At 44.3% G+C, this 23865-nt stretch overlaps 1 protein-coding gene across 1 annotated transcript in view; it reads left to right on the forward strand.

Moving 5' to 3' along the window:
- The window catches only part of LOC139045587 (collagen alpha-1(I) chain-like), a 45727-nt gene extending 21936 nt beyond the window's left edge, over positions 1-23791 (forward strand). Inside the window, exons 5-6 of the mRNA XM_070512776.1 lie at positions 21830-21951; positions 22358-23791. Of these exons, the coding sequence (XP_070368877.1) occupies positions 21830-21951; positions 22358-22457 (222 nt within the window). The 3' untranslated portion in view covers positions 22458-23791. The remainder of the gene's footprint in view (positions 1-21829; positions 21952-22357) is intronic.
- The last annotated feature ends 74 nt before the right edge of the window (positions 23792-23865 follow it).

Raw genomic sequence — 23865 nt, forward strand, 5'->3', positions numbered from 1 at the left:
TCATGGAGCGTGCACAGCCTTGTTAGGTGCACGCTGCCTGGTCTTCTCCTGTTGCAGTCCCAGTAGGGCTGGGAGATTCTTGTTTGATTCTGATGGTTGTGTCCCTGCGACATGTGGTGGTGGTCTTGAAAACTCTGTGCTGGAATCCTTAGTCGGTGGATCTCGCAATTACTTAAGAAAGTCCTGCAGTTAAAAACATAGTGGGGTCAGAAGTCAGAGCAGACGGTGAGTCACATTCAAACAGCTGTTCTCACCCACTCCCCTTGTTCGCTGGCAGAATCTCCGTCCCGCCTCAGAGAATCTAACATTTTTGCCTGTTGGCTCATGAAAAGCTTGCATAGAACTTAGAGTGGTATTAACATAGCCATTCTCAATAAGCAATAGTGACTTATGTTTTATTTTACTTCTAAGTACCAAAGGCTTGACTTTAGGGTAAGTATGTAGGGGTATGTATGTATTTGTATAATTTCTTTTATGCTGAAGCAGTTTTTTTTTGAGGACCAAAATAATTTCCTAATATATAAATGATTGCCAGTTTTAAACAGCACAATATTTTCTCATTTGTTTGTAATACTGAGTTGGTCTATTTAGTAGATGCTAGTCTTGTATTTCTATTCCAGAAGACTACTTACTACGTTATTCCCTCAATTAACCTAAGTCAAGTTCAAGCTTTGGTGATGGTTAGTTATAATCTTTTTTTGTGTGTGTGAGGAAGATTGGCCCTGAGCTAACATCTGTGCCAGTCTTCCTCTATTTTGTATGTGGGATGCCACCACGACATGGTTTGCTGAGCGGTGTGTAGGGCTGTGGCTGGGATCCAAACCCACAAACCACGGGCCACCGAAGTGGAGCGCAAGAACTTAACCACTACACCACTGGGCTGGCCCCAGTTATAGTCTGCTTTTCATATAAATCTTCAAAGGCAAAGTTTAAATAAACAAATAAAAAACAAATAAAGCCATCATTTAAAAAATCGTTAATGGCACATTGTAACTTTTATAGCTTCTTTTATAGTTATAGGCCCGCCTTTGAAAAATACAGAGCATTTTAAGTGAATAATCATAAACAGAAAAATCGTAATACAGATATATTAATATCCTCTCAATAAAGTTGAAGTCTGTGCTGTAAAAAGCCTTGCTGAAAACGTGAAGATTTACTTTCCATCTGAACAAGAAACCTATAAATCTTGACTCGATCTCACTGGAGAATTCTTTCTTTCTCTGTTTAGTGAGAAATAGGGCCCAATTTAATGGAACTTTCGCTGCCTCCAACTTTTCTAGAATGAGGGAAGGTTTTGGTGGTTGAATTTGTTAAGAATGAGACTTCCTTTCCTCCATTCCTAAAAGACCTGGGAGTTCCCGTCTGCTGCCGGGCACGGGGCTCCGGAAGGTGAGTTTGGGGCCACTACGTATGATGGTGCAAGATGTGCATTGTACAGCGATACCAGATAGAGTCTCCATTTCCTAACGTGTGCAGAAGAACTGTCTGCTCCCCAGGCTAGGCATCTCTGGGTCTGTAATCACTTGGAAAGGGTGCCTTAATGTAATGTGTACAAGCGGGAAAGGGACGATAGCAGTAGGCTGTATTTCTGAGACTCACGTTCTTTCCCATACCATCACTGCCCTCCTTGTCCTGCGCCTGTGTGAGCAGCTCACACATAATTTATGTCTTAGTTGCTGAACCGAAGACCAGTTATCCATTGCACATGATGTCGGCAAACCTTACGACTTCCCTGGAGAATGAACACTTATTTGCAGTTGCTTTTCAATGTTCATCTTCTACGTTTTGGTCATTATAAATGTGAGTGGGGATTTAGTGCCCTGGAGCCATAAATCTTAAATATTTCAAACTATTTTTGACAGGACAGTCTATAGTCAGCACTACTCTTGGACAGTAAAGTTTTTAATCTAAAAACATTTAAAAAGGTGTATTCACTTAGTTATCGAATTGCCATAGGGCGGAAACTGTTTGATTCTGATAAGTATATATACCATTTCTTTTTTAATCCAGTAAGTGCTTCCATGTCTCTTTTTAATTAAATAAATTACCTTTCAGTTAAATTAGTCACTGGACATTTTCTGGCTGAATAAGGCACTTCCTGACACCATCAGGATTTGATGAGAATTGAGACATAGTAGGAGTTTTGGTCATACTGTTTGCCTTTTTTGCTCCCTAGAGTAATGAGGTGGATTTGCCATAGCAGATGGTTTGCATGAGTACATATAATTGTCGTAGAGTTTGAGATTAAGAAGTTTTTGCTTTTATTTTAACACTTAGATGTTTTTCCACATATCTGTTTAGAAAGAAGTCAAATGTTCTCTTTAGATCAGCGTGGCAGGGATCTTGAATTGCCGTATGATCCAAGTATAGTGCCTAAGGCTTCACAGCTGCATGAATCTTCTATTCCTACAGGCTTTCATCAAGGAGATTCCACGTTGTCCCTGGAGAATTTTTTCTCCATAGTCCTTTCTCTCAGGGAATTCATCTTTATGTGTGAACTAGGTCCGTTTGATTTAGGTCTATTTCTTAGTCTGGTGTCAATAGAGATAAATTAGGATTAGGTTGTTACTGTTTGTAAATTAGTAAGAATATAGTAATCAAAATCTCTTCCCTGCCTCCCCCCATATGAAATAAGGTCATTCGATTTATGGGAGAAGCACTCATCTCAAAAAAAGGAGAGAGGGGGTAATTGCTACCAAAGACAGAATAATTTCCAGATGATCAATAACAGCTCCTCTTTGTGAAGAGCTAGTTTGGCCGTAAAGGACAGGTCCTCTTCCAGTTTTACAGATTGGTTGATTTTGTCTTTTCTGTCCGCTGTCGGAGGCTTCTTCTACAGGTGGAGTAATACTAGCTAGAAGACTAGATGGTGCTTTATTTGGAAGCTTTTGGATGTAAGTGACAGAAAACTCAACAGAAGCAGCTTGAACACGGGGGGCATTTCTTATCTCACATAACAAAAGGTCTCTAAGTGGGAGTTTCCAAGGCTGGTTGGTCCAGCAGCTCAGTGACTTCAAGTCTTTATGTAACTACACATCCAGAGACATGAAAAAGAGACTGTACCCATTCTGTGTTCTTAAAGCCTGAGGAAAACTTTCCAGAAACTACCCCTCCCATCTCCCAGGCCAGAATTGTGTCCATGCCTAAACCAGTGGCTTGGCCATGGAAATACCATCACTGTGATGAACTCTGACCCAACGTAATTCACCCTGGGCTGGGGGAGGAGTCTGGCCTTCTCTGGAGGTCGTGACAGCCCAGGAGGGTGAAGAAGACTAGAGTTGTGCTAGCTAGGAAGAAGAATGGTTTTTGCGTGGGCCACACGGGTGGGAAGGGAGTTCAGAGAAGATGGCCTGGAACATTTCTTGTCTGCACGTTAGCAAGTGCATTGAAGAATGTTGCTGTAAAGTATATACCACTGACATGGGGAAAAATTAGCTTAACAAGGCTGTAGAAAAGAGTAAACCATCTTATTTTTGGATTGGCTTAGAGATGACTTTGCCTAGGAGCTGAGATGTAAATTTGGTTTTTTAGGGTCCCAACAAGTTTTAAGAAGCTATTAGTAGGTAGTTTTCTCACTCAGGTTTTCTCAGTTCTGTGTAAACTAGCACAAGCAGGGGCCTGAGTGTTTGAGAACAACAGCGTGTGGTTTTTCTCTCTCTCTAACTCAGTTTTCAGCACAACTAATGCTACTGATGAATGTGGGAGTGTCATAGCAGTTCTTTTGTTGGCTGTTCATTTTGATTTTACTATCTTCTTGTTTTAGACAATGAATTTGCTGGTCAAATTTAGAAGGAGTTTTATCCCTTAATTTTTACATATCATAAGTTTGTTTTCTTTTGAGGAAGATTCATCCTGACCTCACATCTGTTGCCAATCCTCCTCCTTTATTTTTTGCCCGAGGAAGATTAGCTCTGAGCTGACATCTGTGCCAGTCTTCCTCTACTTTGTATGTGGGATGTCTCCACTGCTTGGCTGATGAGTGGAGCAGGTCCACACCTGGGATCCGAATCCACGAACCCTGAGCCACTGCAGCGGAGTGCACGGAGCTCTAAGCACTTGGCCACAGGGCCGGCCCCTACGTATCTTAAGTTTTATTATTTTGTTTTAAAAGATTCAAATCTCCTCCAGGCCAAAGAGAAGAGATTCCTGGAAGGTTCAGAATTTTTGTACCCGTTTTGGAGGGGGACAGCCTGGCAGTGGTCTAGGCTACAGTGGGGGGGGGAGGATGTTACAGTCTTCGGACTTTTCTGTGGGCCAAGTGAACGCACTTGGAGTAGATTCTGCGTGTGAGGATGAAGTACTCGTCCTGCTGCTGGTGCTGTAAGTGGATGAAAATGAGGGCATCTTTTCATTGTGTTTTCCTCACCCATTATTGGCAGACGATAGCAGTGCTCACTGACTGAATTCCCATTTAGTTTTAGTAGCTTTTCTGGCGATTCAGTCTTTCTCTTTTTTTTTTTTCAAAGATATGCTTTCATGTTGTCTACAAATAATGTAATTTTGTCTCCTCCCTTCTAAATAGTTAGACTTTTTGTTTTCTGCCTCACTTCATTCACTAGAACAGAATAGTGTTCTGAATTCTCATTGATAATGAGTGTTATCATGTTCCTGTATTTGAGGTTAGTTAAAAAGCTTGACATGAGGGGACTATGAGGTGGCTTCAGTTTATGGATAATAGGGCTAAAGTTTCCTTGCTGATATAATGAAAAATGAAAACCAGTGCTAAAGTAAGAGCCAAAGAAGAAAGGATATTCAAGATATAGTAATATAGAGAATTAACGATCCCGAGGATGGACTAGTCCGTAATGGAGATGAGCATGCATTGATTACGTGAAAGGAAGAACCAAGTCTGTCTTGTCCTCTTTGGGAAAAAAATATCATCACTAGAGCCATCTCATGGAAATGTCCGGGAAGCATTAGTCTGAACAACAGGCAAAACATCTGACTTGACAGGATACTGATTCTGCAGTCTGGGGAGGAACTAGTGAGACACACACAGGAATCTGTCCCTCTGGCTCCAGAGCAGTGGGAGGTCTGGAGCCATCTTTCTGGGCTCTTCTGCCGGTTTTGGTGAAGGTTGTCCCTGCGGATTTCCTGTGCAGAAAATCCTTGCCCTAATTTCAACTACCTGGCTAATATCTATACATTATAACTATATAAAACATAATAGACAATATATTATATATAACACATATGCATATATACACACATAACATATAATATACCGTAATGTATAACATAACGTAATATGTAACTATACAACATAGAAATTAGAAAAATGAGCATGTCTAAAGAAACATGGACAAAGCACAGAAATAGGGAAATAAGTGGAGATGAGCAGCACTGGGGGCCTCTCGTGGTCCCCTTCACGGTCTGTGCGTACTCTGAGCCCCTTCAAACGTATGGAAGAAGAGTGTGGCATCAAGGGCGCAGGTTTTGCAGACACATCTCAATTCAAGTCGAAGCACCATCAGCGGCCGTGTGATTTGGGGCAAATCACTTCACATTCTTTCTAAGGCCCAGTCTCTCGTCTGTAAAATAATGCCAATAACACATGTAATCCATAGGGGTTTTGTGAAAATCAAATGGGATTCTTCAAGTTTTTAGCACAGTGCCTGGCAGATAGCTTAGTAAATAGCAACTCACACTAACTTACAGATGAGAAAATGGGAGCAGAGAGAGGACAGGTCACTTACCCAAGGTCACACAGCTGGTGAGTCGTGAGCTGGGACTCAGACACAGAACGCTTGACTTCACATCCCACGTTGGTAACCACAACTCAAGTCTTCGCTCTTATTGATGCAGTCTGCTGCTGCTGCGTAATGACCTGCGAAAATGCTCATGGGAAAACGCTGAGTAAAAAAAGTACATACAAAATTATGTGTATTGTATCAATCTGATTTTCCCCTGAAATTTTTGTATGTGTACTAAACATGCATAGATGAAAGACTGGAAGGAAATAGGCCAACATATTAAAAGGATGAGCTTTGAGTAAAGCGTTGAGCACACAGGAGATGCTGTGTTCTCGCTGTGATCCCTTGTGCTGGTGTTCTGGTGACTCACCTAAGTGCCTTGGGTGTGAAGGCGGCTGTGTTCTTCCTGCTCAGGACTCACTTCCTGAGCTGAGCATTCGCATCGCACTCCACCTGTCCGGGAACACTCTCCCCATTGCTTCTGTGAAGGTGACTTTTTTCCCTTAGCTCTCTGTGTCTCTTTCCCTCTCTTTCCTATTTCTGTTTACCTCTCTGTGCTGTCTTCTGTGTCTGTATTCCATTTTACCACTTTTCTCCTTAGCTGTGGTCAATCTGTGGTTTAACCGCTCCATTGAGTTTTTAACTTTAAAACATTTTTTTTTTTTTAATTTCTGGAATTCTCTTTCACAACCACTTGGTCTTTTTCTAAAAACAAAAGTCTGTTCTTACTCCCTGTTTTCACTTACACCTTTAATCGTGTTAACACGGCCGTTTTAGCCTGTGGGTCTGATGATTCCACTGTCTGAAGGGCTGGTGTCGAATGCAGCTCCTGGTTCTCACAGGGGCTCGTGGTGCTGCTCTCATGTGCTCTGTGAGTTTTTGTTGTGCATCGTGCTCAGGGCGGCTTTGCCTGTGGGGATCCTGCGGGAAAGATGACCCTCTAGAGCCGTCTTTGTTGCTTCTGCCTGGATTTGAGGGAGACCAACAGCGAGGGGTCCTTCATGCTGACTTTGACCTGGAGGATCACTGGACCTTGCAGGAGAGACACATCCTGAGGCCCAGGCCCGCATGCAAGCAGGCTTGGGGCTCCCCATCCTCATGGGGGACCTTTCCCTCCACCTCCCCAGGCCCAGGCTGTCTCCACGCTCCTGAGCCGGTTCTCGTCTAGCTGGCCCTCACTGAAGCTGTGGGCCTGTGAAGGCTCCAACTTTCCACAGGGGTCTCGATTCCAACCCCGGCTGTACTGAGGTCCAAGGCTCTGTCTCCTGCCTCCACATGGCCACCAGAACCTGAGCACCTCACTAGGGAGATGACCAAGCTGCTGTGGCCCAGCCTCAGAGCTGAACTCCACGTCCGCTAAATGCTCTGGGCGTGGACCCCTAGGAGTTCCTTCAATTACCTGCAAACTCAGCTCTACTTAAACAGGCTGACGTTTTTTAATCCTTATTTCTAAGTATGTCGCTCTGTGGGAGGACTTTCAGGTGATTTTGGCCCCCATGTTACTGGAAATGGACCCCAAAGATTATTTTTAAGGGAAAATAGTCTTAGGGTGTCAGGCAACATTGGCCTAGAAATTGTTTTCTTTTAGAAGGCCATCCTGTTTCTTTCATAGGAGAATGTCAGTGGATTTTTTTCTGCTCTATTTCTTCATCTTTAAATAGTTTTGCTTGCCTAAAAACGAAAACAAAACTGTCAGCCTTCCAGTTACCTGTGCTCTGCTGTGTCCTGTTTCGTTTTTTCATCCTAATCACGGCACATTTGGCAGGAAGCCAGGTTTCTTGCCAGCTTCTTGCAAAGGACTCTAGTCAGGGTGAGGACAGGGATGCATCTCACGTCTGTGCTTATAGATACACTCTGAATGGGTCTTTTTTTCTTTCTTTTTTGCCAAGGAAGAGTCATCCTAATCCGACATCTGTTGCCAATCTTCCTCTTTTGGCTTGAGGAATGTTAGCCCTGAGCTAACTTCTGTGCCAGTCTTCCTCTATTTCGTGTGTGGGTCACCCCCACAGCATGGCTGATGAGTGGTGTGCGTCTACACCCAGGATCCAAACCCCTGAACCTGGGCTGCTGAAGCAGAGCACGTGGAACTTCAACCACTCGGCCATGGGTCTGGCCCTGTGAGTCGTTTATGAAATGAGGAAAATGACCAGAGTAATGATTCCAAACTTTTTTGATGAGCCCTGCTGCAAACGTAAAAGCTGTTTGGCATGCTTCTTAGAAAGGAGAGTGTAATTTATTTCCTTTCATGCCTTTCAGAAACAATCGTGTAATGTGACGCGGACACAGAGCAGGTTGTAAGTGGTTGGTCATCCCCGTGTTTTCCTCTTGCTTCTCTGCCTTAGTCGTCCACAGGTAGCCTGTCTCCCTTGGAATGACATTGTGCAGTGAACATCGATCTTGTCCTTGCATCTTGTCCTTTCAGTCCTGGGCACTGGTGTGGTCGCATCTTTCTAAAGCACCTCCTTATGATTCTCTAGAGCTTCCCCATGACTTCAAAACCACATCCAAACTCCTTAGCACAGCGTCACTGAATAGTCCGTGTCTACCTTGCGATTCTCATCTCCAGAGATTCTCCAACGTCTGCCTTGCATTGAAGTTGCACCAGATTCCTAGGACTTCCCCCAAAGTCTACACTTTCTTAGGATAAGCTTCTGGTTTGTTGTTTTTTGTTTTGATGAGGAAGATTGGCCCTGAGCTAACATCTCTTGCCAATCTTCCTCTTTATCTTTAAGAAGATTGTCCCTGAGCTGACGTCTGTGCCAATGTTCTTCTATTTTGATGTGGGATGCTGTGATGACTGGTGTGGAGGTCCACGCCTGGGATCCGAACCTGCAAATCCCAGGCCGCCAAAGCAAACACATGAACTTAACCACTACAGCATCGGCGCGGCCCCAGCTTCTGTTCTTTGTTCTGTTTTTTTTTTTTTTAAAGATTTTATTTTTTTCCTTTTTCTCCCCAAAGCCCCCGGTACATAGTTGTATATTCTTCGTTGTGGGTCCTTCTAGTTGTGGCATGTGGGACGCTGCCTCAGCGTGGTTTGATGAGCAGTGCCATGTCCGCACCCAGGATTCGAACCAACGAAACACTGGGCCGCCTGCAGCGGAGCGCGCGAACTTAACCACTCGGCCACGGGGCCAGCCCCTGTTCTTTGTTCTGTTTTGTTTATTGTTTCTACTGAGAAGATCGGCCCCGAGCTAACATCTGTTGACAATCTTCCTCTTTTTGCTTGAGGAAGGTTGTCGCTGAGCTAACACCTGTGCCAGTCTTCCTCTGTTTTATCTGTGGGACAGTGCCACAGCATGGCCAGATGAGCAGTGAGCAGGTCCAGAGCAGGGATCCGAACCTACGAACCCCAGGCTGCCAAAGCGGAGCACACGAACATAACCACTGCGCCACTGGGCTGACCCCACGGTCTTTCTTATAGCTGGTAGGAACAATGTCGCGCAGAAACAGTATTTAAGCACTATCTTATTGAGAGACACGTGGGTTGTTTCCAGTCCCTTTGTGTGAGAAGCAATGCTGTCAGTCACCTTGTTTCTATGTCATTTTGCACACGTGAGGATATCTGGAGGGTGAATTCCTGGAAGTCAGATTTCTGGAATGGAAGGTTTGTGCATTTGTAGTGTGGTGGATATTGCTGGACAGCTGTCCGTGGAGGTGGTGCCAGGTTACACTCCCAGCAGGAGTGTCAGAGAGCACGTGTTTCCTCACACGCACACACACAGAATGTGGCCGGACTCCTGCTTTGCCAGTCTAAGGGGTGAGGGACATCTCGTGGTAGGGTTTTAAATTTCTCTTCAGTAGAAACATCTTCTCACATGTTCGAGAGCCATCCGTATTCCCGTTTCTCTGCACTGGCTCGTTATATCCGTTGCCCGTTTGTCTACTGAATGAGTGGTCTTTTGTTATTGCTTTGCAGGAGCCCTTTGTATACTAAGGAAATTGGTCCTTTGTAGGGAAGTTTCAGTTACTTGTTCCCCAAGTGTTGTCTTTCTTTTAAACCTTGCTCATGGAAGTGTTTGCTGTTTGAGATTTTTTATGTAGATGGAATGAACACGCTTTTATTTTATGGCTTCGGAACTTTGTGTGAAGTGGGGAAGCTGGATGAGAGCCCACTCAGGAATAAGGCCCAGGGGGATCGTCGTAATCGCCATATCACTGAGGATGGTAATGTGAATCAGAGGTGCCTCTTAGGAATTTATACAGCTCCATGACCTTCGCAATTCCCCAGATTGATTCTTTGTGTTGTCTTCTGTCTGTCTCCCCAGAGTGAGTCAAAGCAAAACCCTCACCGTGCGGAGGGCCCTTGTGCTTGTCTTGAACAGGAGAATGGAGCACAGGGGGAACAGTAGTCAATCTGATGGGACGAAGAATCTCAGCGTGGGAGCAGTTTTCAGAAAAGAGAGCATCCTGGACCTGCCTGAGGGAAGGACAAGGAAGAAAGTGCTAGAGAAATGGGGATGGGCACTTTCCACCTGGTGGGACATCCTGCCACACAGCGATGATGCAGGACAGCTGCTCAGAAGCAGCGCCAGGCAGTGCTGATAAGGTCCCTGTGTAGTGAGAAGGCGCCTCTACAATAGCTTGACCACATGGTAGTTTTAATTTGAATGACACTGCTTGAGGACACAGGTCAGTCACGTTAGGAAGCAGATGGCCTGAGTCTGAAGCAATTGACTAAAGGTCTGAAGCCCAGTTAACAAGTGCCGCTGAGTCCCTGACCCCACTCCCTCCTTCTCGTTCCTTTTTGTCTTTCTACTCCTTCCTCCTTTCTTCATCAAAGTCCAGTGTTCAAAGCCAAATGATATCTTAGCCTTGTTTCTCATGGCTCGTTTCTAAATTTTTCTGTTAAAACTCATAGAACATTGCATTTGTGGGTAATCTTTTAAGTGTTTCTGACTGTAGGTGTGTGCTCATGGTCCTTGAATCAGCAGGTGGCAATAAACCGTTCCCGGGGTCCCCCAGACACTGGAGCTCTGGACCTGGGATACCCATTTGCATCGCTTCCACTCCGCAGCCCGTTCAACACCAGCAGGTCTGTCACCTTCCTCTCTTCCTGGTCACTTGTGCGCCCTTTGAAGCCCAAGGCTTCCTCTCATTGGCACGTGACTCTCCATCTGACCTCCTTTCCTAGCATCGCATTGATTCCCTCTCCACTTGACTGCAGACTTCTTTCTCACAGCTCCCCCACGAGCTCCTCTGTCCCCTCCTGCCCGGCCCCACTGCCACCCTCTGAGTTCAGTCCTCCTCGGTCTCCTGCCTGGACTGGAGAAGTACCCTAACCACTGTCCTCTGCCTCAGTCCAACTCCCATGTGGCTGCTGCAGTGACGTTTCTAAGTGCTCATGGGAGGGTCAGGGGAGCTCTTCCTTTTAAGCAACTCTATCTTGTTTGCAAGTTTCAAAACAGGCGTGTAGCACTTTTATCACTAAAAAGTACAAATATTACTATATTACCCTATTGTTTAAATCATCCAATAGCTTTCCATTGATTGCAGGAGGAAACTAAATTCTCAATGTTATATGCTCCGTTAGCTCTGCCACTTCCTCAGTCTGTCAGCTTCCTGAAGTGCCTTCTTGGTTTTCTCTTGTTCTCCCAGACAGACACTCTGCCAGGGTTCTCAGAGATGCTCTGTTCCGGTTAACAACAAATAGCAGCTACCGTGAGGCCTCACCAGTGAGCCCAGTGCCTTCCGTGGGATCTCATTTTTCAACCCTGTAAGGTAGGCTTGACCATCTCAGTTTTCAGATAAGGAAACTGAGGATCACAGAGGTGAAGGAAGTGACGTCTCAGTGGTCACACAGGTGTTGGCAGAGTCGGGATGTGAACCCAGTTCGGCCTAACTCTAAGACTTCTGCTCTTCCCGCTCTCCCGCACTCTCCCGAATGAGATGTTCCAGTCGTTGCGGGCCTGCCTCTTAGAGAACGGCTCCTTCCTATCTTGACTCACCTTAGGAGGCAGTTTACCATAGGAGTTCAGACCATGAGCTCTGGAGTCAACCTGCCTGGGTTCCAATCCTGTCCCTGACACCTAATAGGTGCGTAACCTAGAAGAAGTGAATTTCTCTGAGCCTCAGCTCCTCCAGCTGTGAAACGGTGTGGTGGCAATAGTTCCTCCTGCGTAGAATTGTAGTTTTTAGAAAGGTGATCCGTTGGAAACACATAGAACAAGGTGTGGCAGATAACATACATCCCCTCAATAAGCACAGCTCTTATCATCACTATATTGCAGACTCATCTCCAAATTCTGTTGGCCCTTTTCTTCTAGAGTTCCTGATCAGTACATCGGAATCCCGGTTTGCTGTATGCTAATTGTTCCTTGTATGCATTCCTGTGTAACAGAAAGTACCATAATTATATTGTGTAGGCTTTGCTGTTCTGAGTGATTTTTGCAAAATAGAGCTTTAGATACACAACACGAATTTTGCTTGTTCATACATCAAATGATGAACCGCTCAGGTGCTGCTCACTCGTTCAGCTGTTACAGATTGTAAAGATTCAATGGTCTCATTGCTTTAGCATTTTTTGTAAAAGTACTAACAATAGTAATTCCATGCTTTTATCACAGGATTCCTCTTTCTGGCCCCGTGTGTAGTGATCAGTCCCAGTCGCTTGTGTTCATCGTGGGACCTGGAGGTGCCACAGTGACCTCCCGGTGTCTGTCCACACCCACTCCTCTGTTGCTCACCTTCTGTGTCCGGCATCCAGTTTGGGCGTTGACTTGAAGCAGCTTTTTTAGGGAAGCCAATCATGAAGGCAGCCCTGGGCTGGAACCCTGGGTTTGCCTGTGACTTGTGTGAGCTTGATTCAAATGCACAATCTGAGCAAGGCCTTGGGTGTTATCTGTCCCTCTGCAGTCATTCCCATGTCATCTTTCCTTCTCCCTACTGCTGTCATGACCTGCTCTGCCGTTGTTTTCAAGGAATGGCAGCTTATGGCCCTCCACAACTTTAGTGGTACCACCTGTGGTTTCCTTTCTGTCATTCTTGGACGTTTTTTCTCCGTACCTTTTGAGATGCCCCTTGTAGTCCATACCTGTTGCCCTTTGACTTGAGATCAGTACATCTAAACAATCTCTTCCTCCTCCATGGAATGAAAAGGAAGGTTGGCAGATTTTTCTCCATCACCTTTTTTGAGTCCTGAAGATGCCCATAGAAATGAGGCTTGAGGAGAGTATGAAGAGTCTTAAGGAAAGCAGTATTCGGGTGGTCTTTGGAATAACATCTCCCTAGGCCAAGATTTTTTATGAAGGTATTGACATGAGGGAAAATGGGCTTAAAGAAATAAGGAGCATCAACTGCTTTCCATGTAAAGGCTATTTTACATGGGGTTCATGGCCTTGTTATGTTTTTTAATTCAAGCTCCTTATAGAGATCTGTTTTTTACCATAAATAAATATGAGGCTCTTGCTTGATTGCCTTGTGTCTCACATCCCTCGTGTTCTCTCATGGATTCATGGGCGGGAGCCTGAGGGACTGTCTTTTTGATAACTTCCTTTTTGAGAGTTTTCATGATTTATGTGTAGAAACGCCATTGAGTTTTGTGTGCCATCTTTGTATCCTGCTAGTTTGCTGAATTCATTCATTAGGTTGAATAGATTTTCAGTGGTCTCTATAGAGTTTTCTCTGTCTAAGAGTATATCATCTGCAAACAGGGATAGTCTTACTTCTTCCTTTCCAATTTGGATGGCTTTTATTTCTTTTTCTTGCCTAAATGCTCTGGTCAGCACTTCGAGTACTATGTTGAATGAAAGTGATGAGATCACACATCTTTGCCTTATTCCTGATCTAACAGGAAAAGCTTTCAGTCTTTCAGCATTGAGTATTATGTTCACTGCGGCTTTTTCCTATATGGCTTTTAATATGTGGAGGTCATTTTCTTCTATTTCTATTTGTAGAATGTTTTTATCATGGCAGGGTATTGTATTTTGTCCAATGCTTTTCTGCATCGATGGAGATGATAATGTTTTTTCTTCCCTTCCTTTTTGTGATTGGCCTGTTGCATTGATGGATTTTTGTATGTTGAACCATCCTTGCATTCCAGGAACAAATCTCTCTTGGTCACGTCGTATACTCTTAATATGCTGGTGAATTTTGTTTGGAAATATTTTGTGGAGGATTTTGCAACTCTAGTCGTCAGAGGTAATGGTCTGCAAATTTATTTTCTTTAGTTGTCCCTGTCTGGTGTTGCTATCAGGGTAATGCTGGCCTCAGAAAATGAGTGTGGAACGATTCTCTTTCTTTCCCTTCTTTGAAGAGTGTAAGGAGGTTTGTTAATATTTCCTTATAAGTTTGGTGGAATTCACCAGTACGTTACCTACTCCTAAGTTTTCATTTGTTCGGAGAATTCTTTCAGATTTATTCAGATGTTAGTGCCGTAAGACATATGTCAGTCTAAGGTGTGAAAGACGATGATTTGATACAGGTATATGTTGAGAAATGATTGCCACAATAAGGTGAGTTAGGACCTCTATTCCATCACATAATTAACTTTTTTTTCTAGTGATAACTTTTAAGATTTACTGTCTTATAAGCTTCCAATTATATAATACAATATTGTTAATTATGGTCACCATGCTGTACATTAGATCCCCAGAACTTACTCATTTTATAGCTGGAGGTTTGTACACTTTGACCCACATGTCCCCAGTTCCCCCACCCTGCAGACCCTAGCAAACACTGTTCTATCTATTTCACTGAGTTCAGTTTTTTTAGATTCCATGTAAGTGAGAACACGTAGTATTTTTCTTTGTCTGACTTACTTCACTTGGCATAATGCCCTCAAGGTCCATCCATGTTGTTGCAAAAGGCCAGATTTCATTCTTTTCTATGGCTGAATAATATTGCATTCTATATTATATTTCTAGTTACATATCTGTATATCACATTTTCTTTATGTATTTATCCATTGATGTGTACTTGGATCGTTTCCATGTCCTGGCTCTGGGAATGATGCTGAAATGAAGATGGGGATGCAGATATTTCCTCAACTTATTGATTTCAGTTCCTTTGGATATACACCCATGAATGGAACTGTTTGATCCTAGAGTAGTTCTGTTTTTATTTCTTTGAGAAAATTCCCCACTATTTTCCACTGTGGCTATACCCATTTACATTCATGCCATCAGTGCACAGGGTTCCTTTTTCTATGCAGCGTCACCAATGCTTTCTGTCTGTTGTCTTCCTGATAACCAATTTGGTAGGTGTTAGGTGATATCTCATTACAGTTTTGATTGCATTTCCCCAATGATGAGTGATTATGAGCATCTTTTCATGTACCTGTTGGCCATTTTTATGTCTTCTTTGGAAAAGTATTCAAGTCCTTTGACCATTTGTAAATCGTACTTTTGGTTTCTTTGCTCTTGACGTGTAAGAATTCCGTATATATTGTGGATGTTAACCCCCTGTTTTTGGCTGATTGTTTCTTTTGCTGTGAGGAAACTTTATGGATTGATGTAATCCCACTTGCTAAGTTCTGCTTTTGTTGCTTGCACTTTCTGTGTTCCATCCAAATAATCATGGCCAAGACCAATTTCAAGGGGCTTTTCCCCTGTGTTTTCTTGTAGTAGTGGTACCGTTATGGGTTTTACATTTAGGTCTTTAATTCCTTTAGAGATAGTTTTTTAGAGTGGTGTGAAATTGGGGTCCAATTTCATTCTGCATGCGCTTACCCAGTTTTCCCTACACCAATTATTGTAGAGACTTTCCTTTCTGCCTTGAATCTTCTTACCTCAGTTGTGAACTGTTTGCCGAGTGTATGTGTGTGGTTTTACTTCTGGGCTCCTGATTCTGTTGTGTGGGTCTATGTGTTTATTTTTAAACCTGTACCTTACCATTTTTATTACCATATCCTTGTAATAAAGTTTGAAATCAGGAATTGTGATGTCTCCAGCTTTGATTTTTCTTTCTTGGCATTGCTTTGGTTATTTGAGGTCTTTTGTGGGTCCATAAGAATGTTAGGATTGTTTTTCCTGTTTCTGTTAAAAATACCCTGAGAATTTTGATGGGAATTGCCTTGAATCTTGAGATGGCATTGGATAGCATTGGGTAGCAGTTTTAACACCATTAATTCCTTCTGATCCGTGAATGTAGGATGTCTGTCCATTTCTTTGTGTCGTCTTCAATTTGTTTCATCACTGTCTTATAGCTGTCAGTGTATAGATGGTTCACCTTCTTGGTTAAATTTATTCTTAAGCATTTCATTGTTTGTGATGCTTTTGTAGACAGGATTGTTTTATTCATATCTTTTTTAGATGGCTCATTGCTAGCGTGCAGAAATGCCACTGATTTGTGTATTTGTATCCTGAAGCTTCACTAAATTCATTTATTAGTTCTAACAGTTTAGGGGAAAGTCTTTAGGACTTTCTCTAAATAAGATCATACGATCTGCAAACAGCGATACTTATATTTCTTTCTTTGAGGTTCGGATGCGTTTTATTCCTCTATCTTGCCAAATTTCTCTGATTAAGCCTTCCTGTCCTATGTTGCAGAGTCTTGTTGAGAGCGGGCACCCTTGGCTTGCTCTCGATCTTTGCAAGAAAGCTTTCAGCCTTTCACCGTTCAGTATGCTCTTACGTGTGTGTTTGTCGTGTAAACCTTCTATTATGTTTGTGTATGTTCCTCCAATAATCAGTGTATTGATAGTTTTTATCTTGAACGGGTGCTGGATCTTGTCAAATGTTTTTTCTACATCTGTTGAGTTAATTTTATGATTTTCACCTTCATTCGATTAGTGTGGCGTGTCACATTTATTGATTTGCAAATGTTGGACTTGATCATGTTGTATGATCCTTTTTTGAGTTCTGATCGTTTTATTATAATCTGCCTTGGAAAAGATAATTTGAGTCTGAAATGTTGGGGTGACATATCAGCTTCATGAACGCGGATGTCTAAATCTCTCTCCAGATTTGGGAACTTGCCAGCGATTATTTTTGTTAATAAACTTTGTTTTCTGTTCTCCCTCTCTTTTCCTCTGGTGATCCAATAATGCACAGCTGTTTTGGTTATGGCATCCCATAATTTGCATCGGCTTCCCTCACCCCTACTCACGCTTTTTTCTTCTTGCTCCTTTGACTGGATGATTTCAAACGTCGTGTTTTCTTCTTCCCTACTTATTGCTTCTACCTTGTTGAATCTGATTTTGAAGCTCTTTATGGAATTTTTCAGTGCAGTCTTTGTGTCTTTAACTCTAGTATTGCTGTTTGTTTTGCCTTAATGATTTCTATTTCTGTATTGATCATCTCATTTGTTCTTGACCGATTTTCCTAACTTCCGTTAGTAGGGATCTGAATTCAATAGCTGACTGAATTTTTCAAGAGCAGTATTCTGAAGCGTTGGTCAGATAGTTCTTATATCCCCATTTCTTCTTCAGATATTGGAGGCTTATAATTCTCTTTGGTGGTGTTATGGGTCTTTGGTTATTCACGATCTTTGTGGCCTTGCTGTGAGGTCAGCAAATTTGAGGAAGTGGGTGCCTCTGCCAGGCTTTACTGACGGGCTTGGGCACAGTGAGCCCATCTCGGGGTTCCATGCGGGCCATCTGGTGGGGTCCCGGGGCAGGCTTGCTGCTGGAATCCTTGGGCAGCCCGGTGCTGGGGTGAGTGGAAAGCTTGGTGCATGTCATCCAGTCTGGTCCTGGGCACAGCTGGGACCTGAGTTGGTGAGTACCAGCCCTGCAGCATGGGTTTGCACGTGGTGATTGAGAACCTGGGGCGGCAGGAGTCATCCGGGGCCATGGGAGTTGGTTGGTGCTGAGGTGAGCTGGGAGTCTTTGTTCACGGGAGTCTGGCAGAGCCAGGTGTCATGAGAGACAGCATGTGCTGGAGTGGGTCAGAAGTCTGGGATCCTGGGAGCCAGCTGGGAGCCAGGAGCTATGGGATCAGCCAGGGGTCGCAGGAGCCAGCAGGTGCTGTTTTAAGGTGGAAGCCTGGGTTCCTGGGAACCTGTTGGTGCCTGGTGCCGTGGGAGCTGTCGGGGGCCGCCTGAGTCAGCAAGCACATGTGTTAGTTGGGGACCTGGTTTTGGAGGGGCCTGCCAGGAGCCTGTTTCCCTGGGAGCTGCCTGGGGCTGCTGGACCTGTAAGGTGCCCTGGTGAGACATGGGCCTGAGTTCCCAGTAGCCCATCGGGAGCCTGGTGCCCTGGGATCTGCCTGGGGTCGCTGGAGTCAGTAAATGCTGGAGTGAGCTGGGGTCCTGGTTTGTCAGAACCCACTGGGAGCCCTGCCATGGAAGGTGCCTGAGGCCACGGGAGAAGGCAGGCACTGTGTCAGCCACAGTGTGGATCCTCCACTACCCACCAGGAGCCTGGTCCCAGGGACAAAACTTGGGGTCACAGGAGCCACCTCGGGCTGCTGAAGATGGCAGGCACTAGGCTGAGATGGGGGCCTGGGTTTCTGGAGCCTTCTGAGTCCCCGGTGCCAAGGACTCTGCTTGAGACCACTAGAGCTGGCGTGCGCCAGGGTGAGCCAGGGGCCTGGGTCTGCAGGAGCATGCAGGGCGCCAGCAGGTGCGTAGGAGTCAGCCTGCTGCTGGGCAGGCCGGCTCTGCGTCTGCGATGAGGTCGAGCCCTCACTCCCTCTCCTCCTTGTGGGAGATTTGTGATCACTGACTCAGCCTCCTTATCGGTCACTGGTCTCTTCAGTTGTCTGTTTCCTCATGGGTGAGACTGGGTAGGTTGCTTCTAGGAACTTACTCGGTCTGCTGGGTCACCCATTGTGTTAGTGAGCCAGAGCTCAGAAGCATCTCTATGATCTTTTTATTTCTGAAGCATCAGTTGTAAGACCTGCTCTTTCAACTCTCATTTACTTTACTTGATTCTTCTCTCTTTTCTGAGGCACTCTATCTTCTAAGCATTGGTCCATTTTATTTTTTCAAAACATTAGCTCATCCTTTTGATCTTTTGCCTTCCTCCTCTATTTCCTTTTTTCTGTTCTCACCTTTGTGACTTCCATCTCTCTGCTAACTTTGGGTTCAGTTTTCCCTTTTTCTAGTGCTGTGTGTTGTCAGTTAGGTTGTTAATTTGAGATCATTCTTTAAGATGTTACAAGCTAATCACTGTAAACTTCCCTCTTAGTATTACTTTTGCTGCATCCCGTAGTTTTGTTGTGTTTTTAATTCTTTTTGTTTGTCTTGAGCTGTATTTAAATTTCCCTCTTGATTTCCTCTTTGACCTAATGTCTGTGTAAGAGGCTGCTATTTAACTTCCATCTCTCAGGAATGCTGCAGGTTTCCTCCCGATATTGATTTCTAGTTTCATGCCATTGTGTTCAGGACAGATACTTGGTATAATTTCAATCGTGTTAATTTTGTTAAGATTTGTTTTGTGACCTCAAACATGATCTCTTCTGGAAAATATTCTGTGTGCTCTTGAGAAGAATGTGTATTCTGCTGCTCTTCAATAAAATGTTCTTAGTATTTAATGTCATTTATTTCTGCCGTGTCCTTAGTTTCTGTCTGGATGTTCTATCCATTGTTGAAAGTGGGGTCTTGAATTCTCCGACTTTCAACTTGTATAATCTAGTCTTCAGAATACATAAATATCTCTTAGAAGTCAGTAATAAAAGAGAAATGAAACAATTAAACTAGGCAAACGGTTGAAATAGACATTTCTCCAGAAGATATCCAGATGGCCAATAAGCACAAGAGAGATGCTCGATGTCATTCATGATTAGGGAAACGGAAATTCAAACCACAATGTGCTACTGTTTCGAACTCAATATGTAGGCTGTATTCAACATAAAGGAAAATCACAAGTGTTGGTAAAGATGAGGAGCAAGGGGAGCCCTCCTACATCACTGGTGAGAATGTAAAATGATGCAGCCGCTGTAGAGAATAGCCTTGCATTTCTTAAGATCTTCGAGCAATCAAACCATTGAGCTGGATAGTCCATTGTGAGGCATCTCCAAAAGAACATGGAAAACATATGGTCACTCACAGGAAACCTGTCCATGGACATTCCAAGCAGCAGTATTCGCAGTAGTCCAAAAGTGAAAGAAACCCAACTTTCTACCAAATTATGAACACATAAAGCAAATGTGGCACATTGATACTATGGGGTATAACACAGCCCTAAAAAGGAAGAAAGCACTACGACGTGCTCGGCCCTGGATGATCCTTAAAAGAAGTGTTTAATTGAAGTGGTACACAAAGCCACAGGTTCTTTGATTCCATTTGAATGAAATGTCCAGAATACCAAATCCGCAGGGAGAGGAAACAGATGAGGTGCTTCCATGGCCTTGGGTTAGGGCAAAGCACAGAGGGAGTGAGTGTGGTTTCTTTTCAAGGTATTAAACATGTTCTGGAATTAGATAGTAGTGATAGCCACACAACATTATCATTGTCCTAAAAGTCACTGACTTGTGTACTTTCAAATACTTAAAATGGTGTATTTTATGTTGAGCAGATTTTCTTCAGTGAAAATTTGAAATTAGGGTAATTCATGCAGCTATTAGGGGTGAGGCACGTTGTAGCCCTGAGAGTAAACATCTGATTAGGGTCTAGAGGCAAGTACGCTAATCACACAAGCAACAGTCTGAGATCCAGTCCATAGTCATGGTCTTCACCTTGAAAAGACCAGCCAAGAAAGTAGGTCAGTGGTCTTGGGGGCCCTGGGAATCTGTTCAGAGATCTCGGTGATACTCGACAATATTCTCACCTCTTGGACCCTCTGGTGTAGGTGGGTTTGAACTTGTCAGTTGTTGATGTACATGTAGGTGGTAGACCATGGGTGGGCCCCGACCCCTCCTTCCTTGGCCAGTATAGATAGTCTGAGGCCAGGTGGTTTCCTGAAACCATTTGGCAGAGACTTAGGCGACTGTCCTACAAGGAGTAGAATAGAGTCTCATGGAGCTGCTGTCCGTGTTGGGTTATGTTTGTCCACACTTCTGGGTGGCCTCAATTACCTGATTTTCTGTGGCTAGGGCCACTCCTCTATGCCAGTCCAGTCATCCTAGTAGAACAGACATATCTCTTTGGGTCGGTGGTAGCCTTTCAGGGCAGGAAACTCAGGGACTTGTGGCCTATGGGGTACACCTCTAGGGGCAGGTCCATGGAGACAATGATGTACTGCAGAACATCACCTGGGGAAAGCTGGTCAGAGGATGTGGGGGAGAGCGGGGTACCAGGGAGCGCTGTGTGATGACCCAAAAGTGGACGTTCCCACTGTAAAATATTCACAGGGCTCTTGGTGGTCAAACCAGTGATTGGTGCCCATCCACTGGCTCCCTGTGCTCTACTATCCCAGGTGATACAATCAAAGGGTGTGTGGGCCAAGAGCTGCTTGTGCCCGGGCACAGAATCACCAAGGTGGCCTCAAAGGCTCCCCCAAAATGACTCCTCAAAAAACAGCTGGGGCAGAAAATGGGTGGAGCATTTTGAAGGGAAGCTTGGGGCAAAGATGCTGTTCGATGGAGCTGGCTAAATTTGAGTATCTCATCAGGGCAGGCACTTCAGCTGGGGTACCGGTGATTGGAGGCCGTGTGACAGGCCCAGCAGTTTCTGAGTCCCGATGCTGGGCAGCCCGCTCAGCCCACTGGACTGAGGAAGTGGTGCTTACGAAGCCTCTTGCTGGCCTTGTGGAAAGCAGGGCAGTGTGGTGGGAGAAGTCGTGATAGTGTCAGAGGGAGTCATGGCGGGGATTGCGGTGTGGAAGGGGGAGAAGTGGAGGCAGGTGCAGTGGATGTGTGACCAACAATGGTCAGGAAGGGAAACCCGGGTGTACCCGGGGACAGCAGGGGTCAGCAGAGTCATGTGTCAAAACCAGACAGCAGGCCCCAAGAGGAGCCTCTTATGCTGAGCCCCACGTCACCAAACTGAGTCTTGACTTCATTAGATTTTCGACTCTCCCGGAAACAGAATCTTAAACCAGTGGATCAGGAATTGTCCCATCAGCCCTAGGTAGGTATTCCACGTCATAGACTGCTGCTGTCCCCTGAGGAAAGTAACCTTGCAATAACCGAGCGATCTTCCCGCCTGCTGTGACTTCTTTTTCTTCTCCCTTTTGCCTTTCAAAGTCTTTCATTCTGTACAGCTCCTTGGAGCTGCTTTCTATCTGCTAGATTGGATGCCTCCGGACGCAGGAATTGGTGAATAAAGCAATGAAGTTCTTTAGACTTACGCAGTTGTATTTTCTTTCTTAACAGCTTGGTGGCAGCAGCGGGATTGGAAGGAGACTTCTCATGGCTTCGGGGATGAGAAACACAAGGATTGGTACCCATGAAGCCTTTGAATTCTTCGTCTTTTTTGCTGTCTCTGAGGGCTGTGGGTAAGTGTCTCGTGCATCTCAGCTCCACTCTCCTTGCATTGAGCTCCTGACCTAAGTGACTTTCCATGTCCAGGTTAACGGGCCAGTCTAGTTTGACAGGATGCTCTAGCAGAGCATCTCTCTCAGCCCTGGGTTAGTCCACAGTGCCAGTCAAAGTGTTAGCAGGCAGCTGGAGCTGGCATATGGTTCCCTGAGACACTGAGTCTCTAGCCCCTGGTTAGTCCACAGTCCCAAATTTGGTGGGGTCCGCTGATTCTGCCCGCAGTCCCGACTGTTAGGGTCTGCTGGTTCCGTGCGTAGTTCTGGCCTGGGGAGAGGGTGGCACAGACGTGTGCTACATCCACACCCAGTCCTTGAAAACTTCCCACATGCATTTGACACGCATTTTTCTCTCCCTTGACTTGAGGCCAATGTCGATGAGTTCTGAGGAAATGCTGAAGGCACAGTGTGGAGGAATTCTGGGACCCTGCGTGACTACTTGGAAGAGTGCTGTCGCCTCCACCTGAACAACCACCCGGCACTAACAGAAATGAGAGGCGTCCTGTGATCGTGGATTGGAAGCCTCCTTGTTAAGATGTCAGCTTCCTCCAAAGACATGAGCCAATTAAATGCAGTCCTTATGAAAATCCCAATGACATTTTGTGCTGAAAGACACCCATCCTAAAATTCATATGGAATCTCAAGTATGCCCAGATGTCTAAAATAGTCTTAAAAGGAAGTACTAAGTTGGAGGACTCTTTTTACTGATATAAAACTTGCTACAAACCTACAATATCAAAACAGCATTGTAATGGCATAAAGACAGACACATCGAGCATCGGAACAGAATAGAGAGCCCAGAAATAAGGTGGCCAAGGTTGTTCAACGGGGAAAAGACAGTCTTTTCAACCAGTGGTTCCTGAAAAAGTGGATATCTTCATGCAAAAAATAAACTTGGATTCTGACCTCACACCACATATAAAACTTAATTCTCAATGGATCAAGACCCAAATGTAAGAACTGAAACTCTTTTAGGAAAACATGGGACAAAACGTTTCACAATAGGACTTGGCAATGATTTCATAGATATGACACTCAAGGCATGGGCAATAAAAAACAGAGTACACACACCAAAATTCATGAATATTAAAAACCTTTCTGCCTCTGAAGACAATATCAACAGAGTGTAAACACAACCCATGCAGCATGGGAGTCCATATTTGCAAATGATCTATCTGACAAGGGCTGAATATCCAGAATAGACATAGAACTTCTCAACTCAACAACAAAACAAGCAACCCAAATCAAAAATGAGCAAAGTACTTGAATAGACTTTTCCTCCAAGAAGATACGCAAATGGTCAACAAGCATATAAACAGATGCTTAATGTGATTAATCACTGGGGAAATGTAAGTCAAAATCTCAATGAGATACCACCTCACATCCATGTGACGGCACTCCAAAAAAATAGTGAAGAAAGGATGCTGGCAAAGATGTGGAGATATTGGACCCATGTCCACTGTGGCTGGAATGTAAAATGGTATAGTTGCTGTGGAAATCAGCATGGCATTTCATTAAAACAATTAAAAATAGAATCACTAAATGACCCAACAATTCTACTTCAGGATATATACACAGCAGAGCTGAAAACTTGGTCTCAAAGACATATTTGAACACCCATGTTCATGGCATCATTGTTCATGATCGCTGAAACGTGGAACAACCCAAGGATCCATCCAGGGATGAATGGAGAAGCAACATGGGCATATATATATACAATTGCGTGTTATTCATCCTTAAAAACTAAGGATATTCTGAGATATGAGACAACATGGATGAACCTTTAGGAAATTATGCTAAATGACATCAACCAGTCGCAAAAACAGAGGCCTTGTGTGACCCCACTTATATGACATTTCTGAAATGGCCAGATTC

The sequence above is a fragment of the Equus asinus genome, chromosome 6 (genome assembly GCF_041296235.1).
Source record: "Equus asinus isolate D_3611 breed Donkey chromosome 6, EquAss-T2T_v2, whole genome shotgun sequence".
NCBI classification, from domain to species: domain Eukaryota; kingdom Metazoa; phylum Chordata; class Mammalia; order Perissodactyla; family Equidae; genus Equus; species Equus asinus.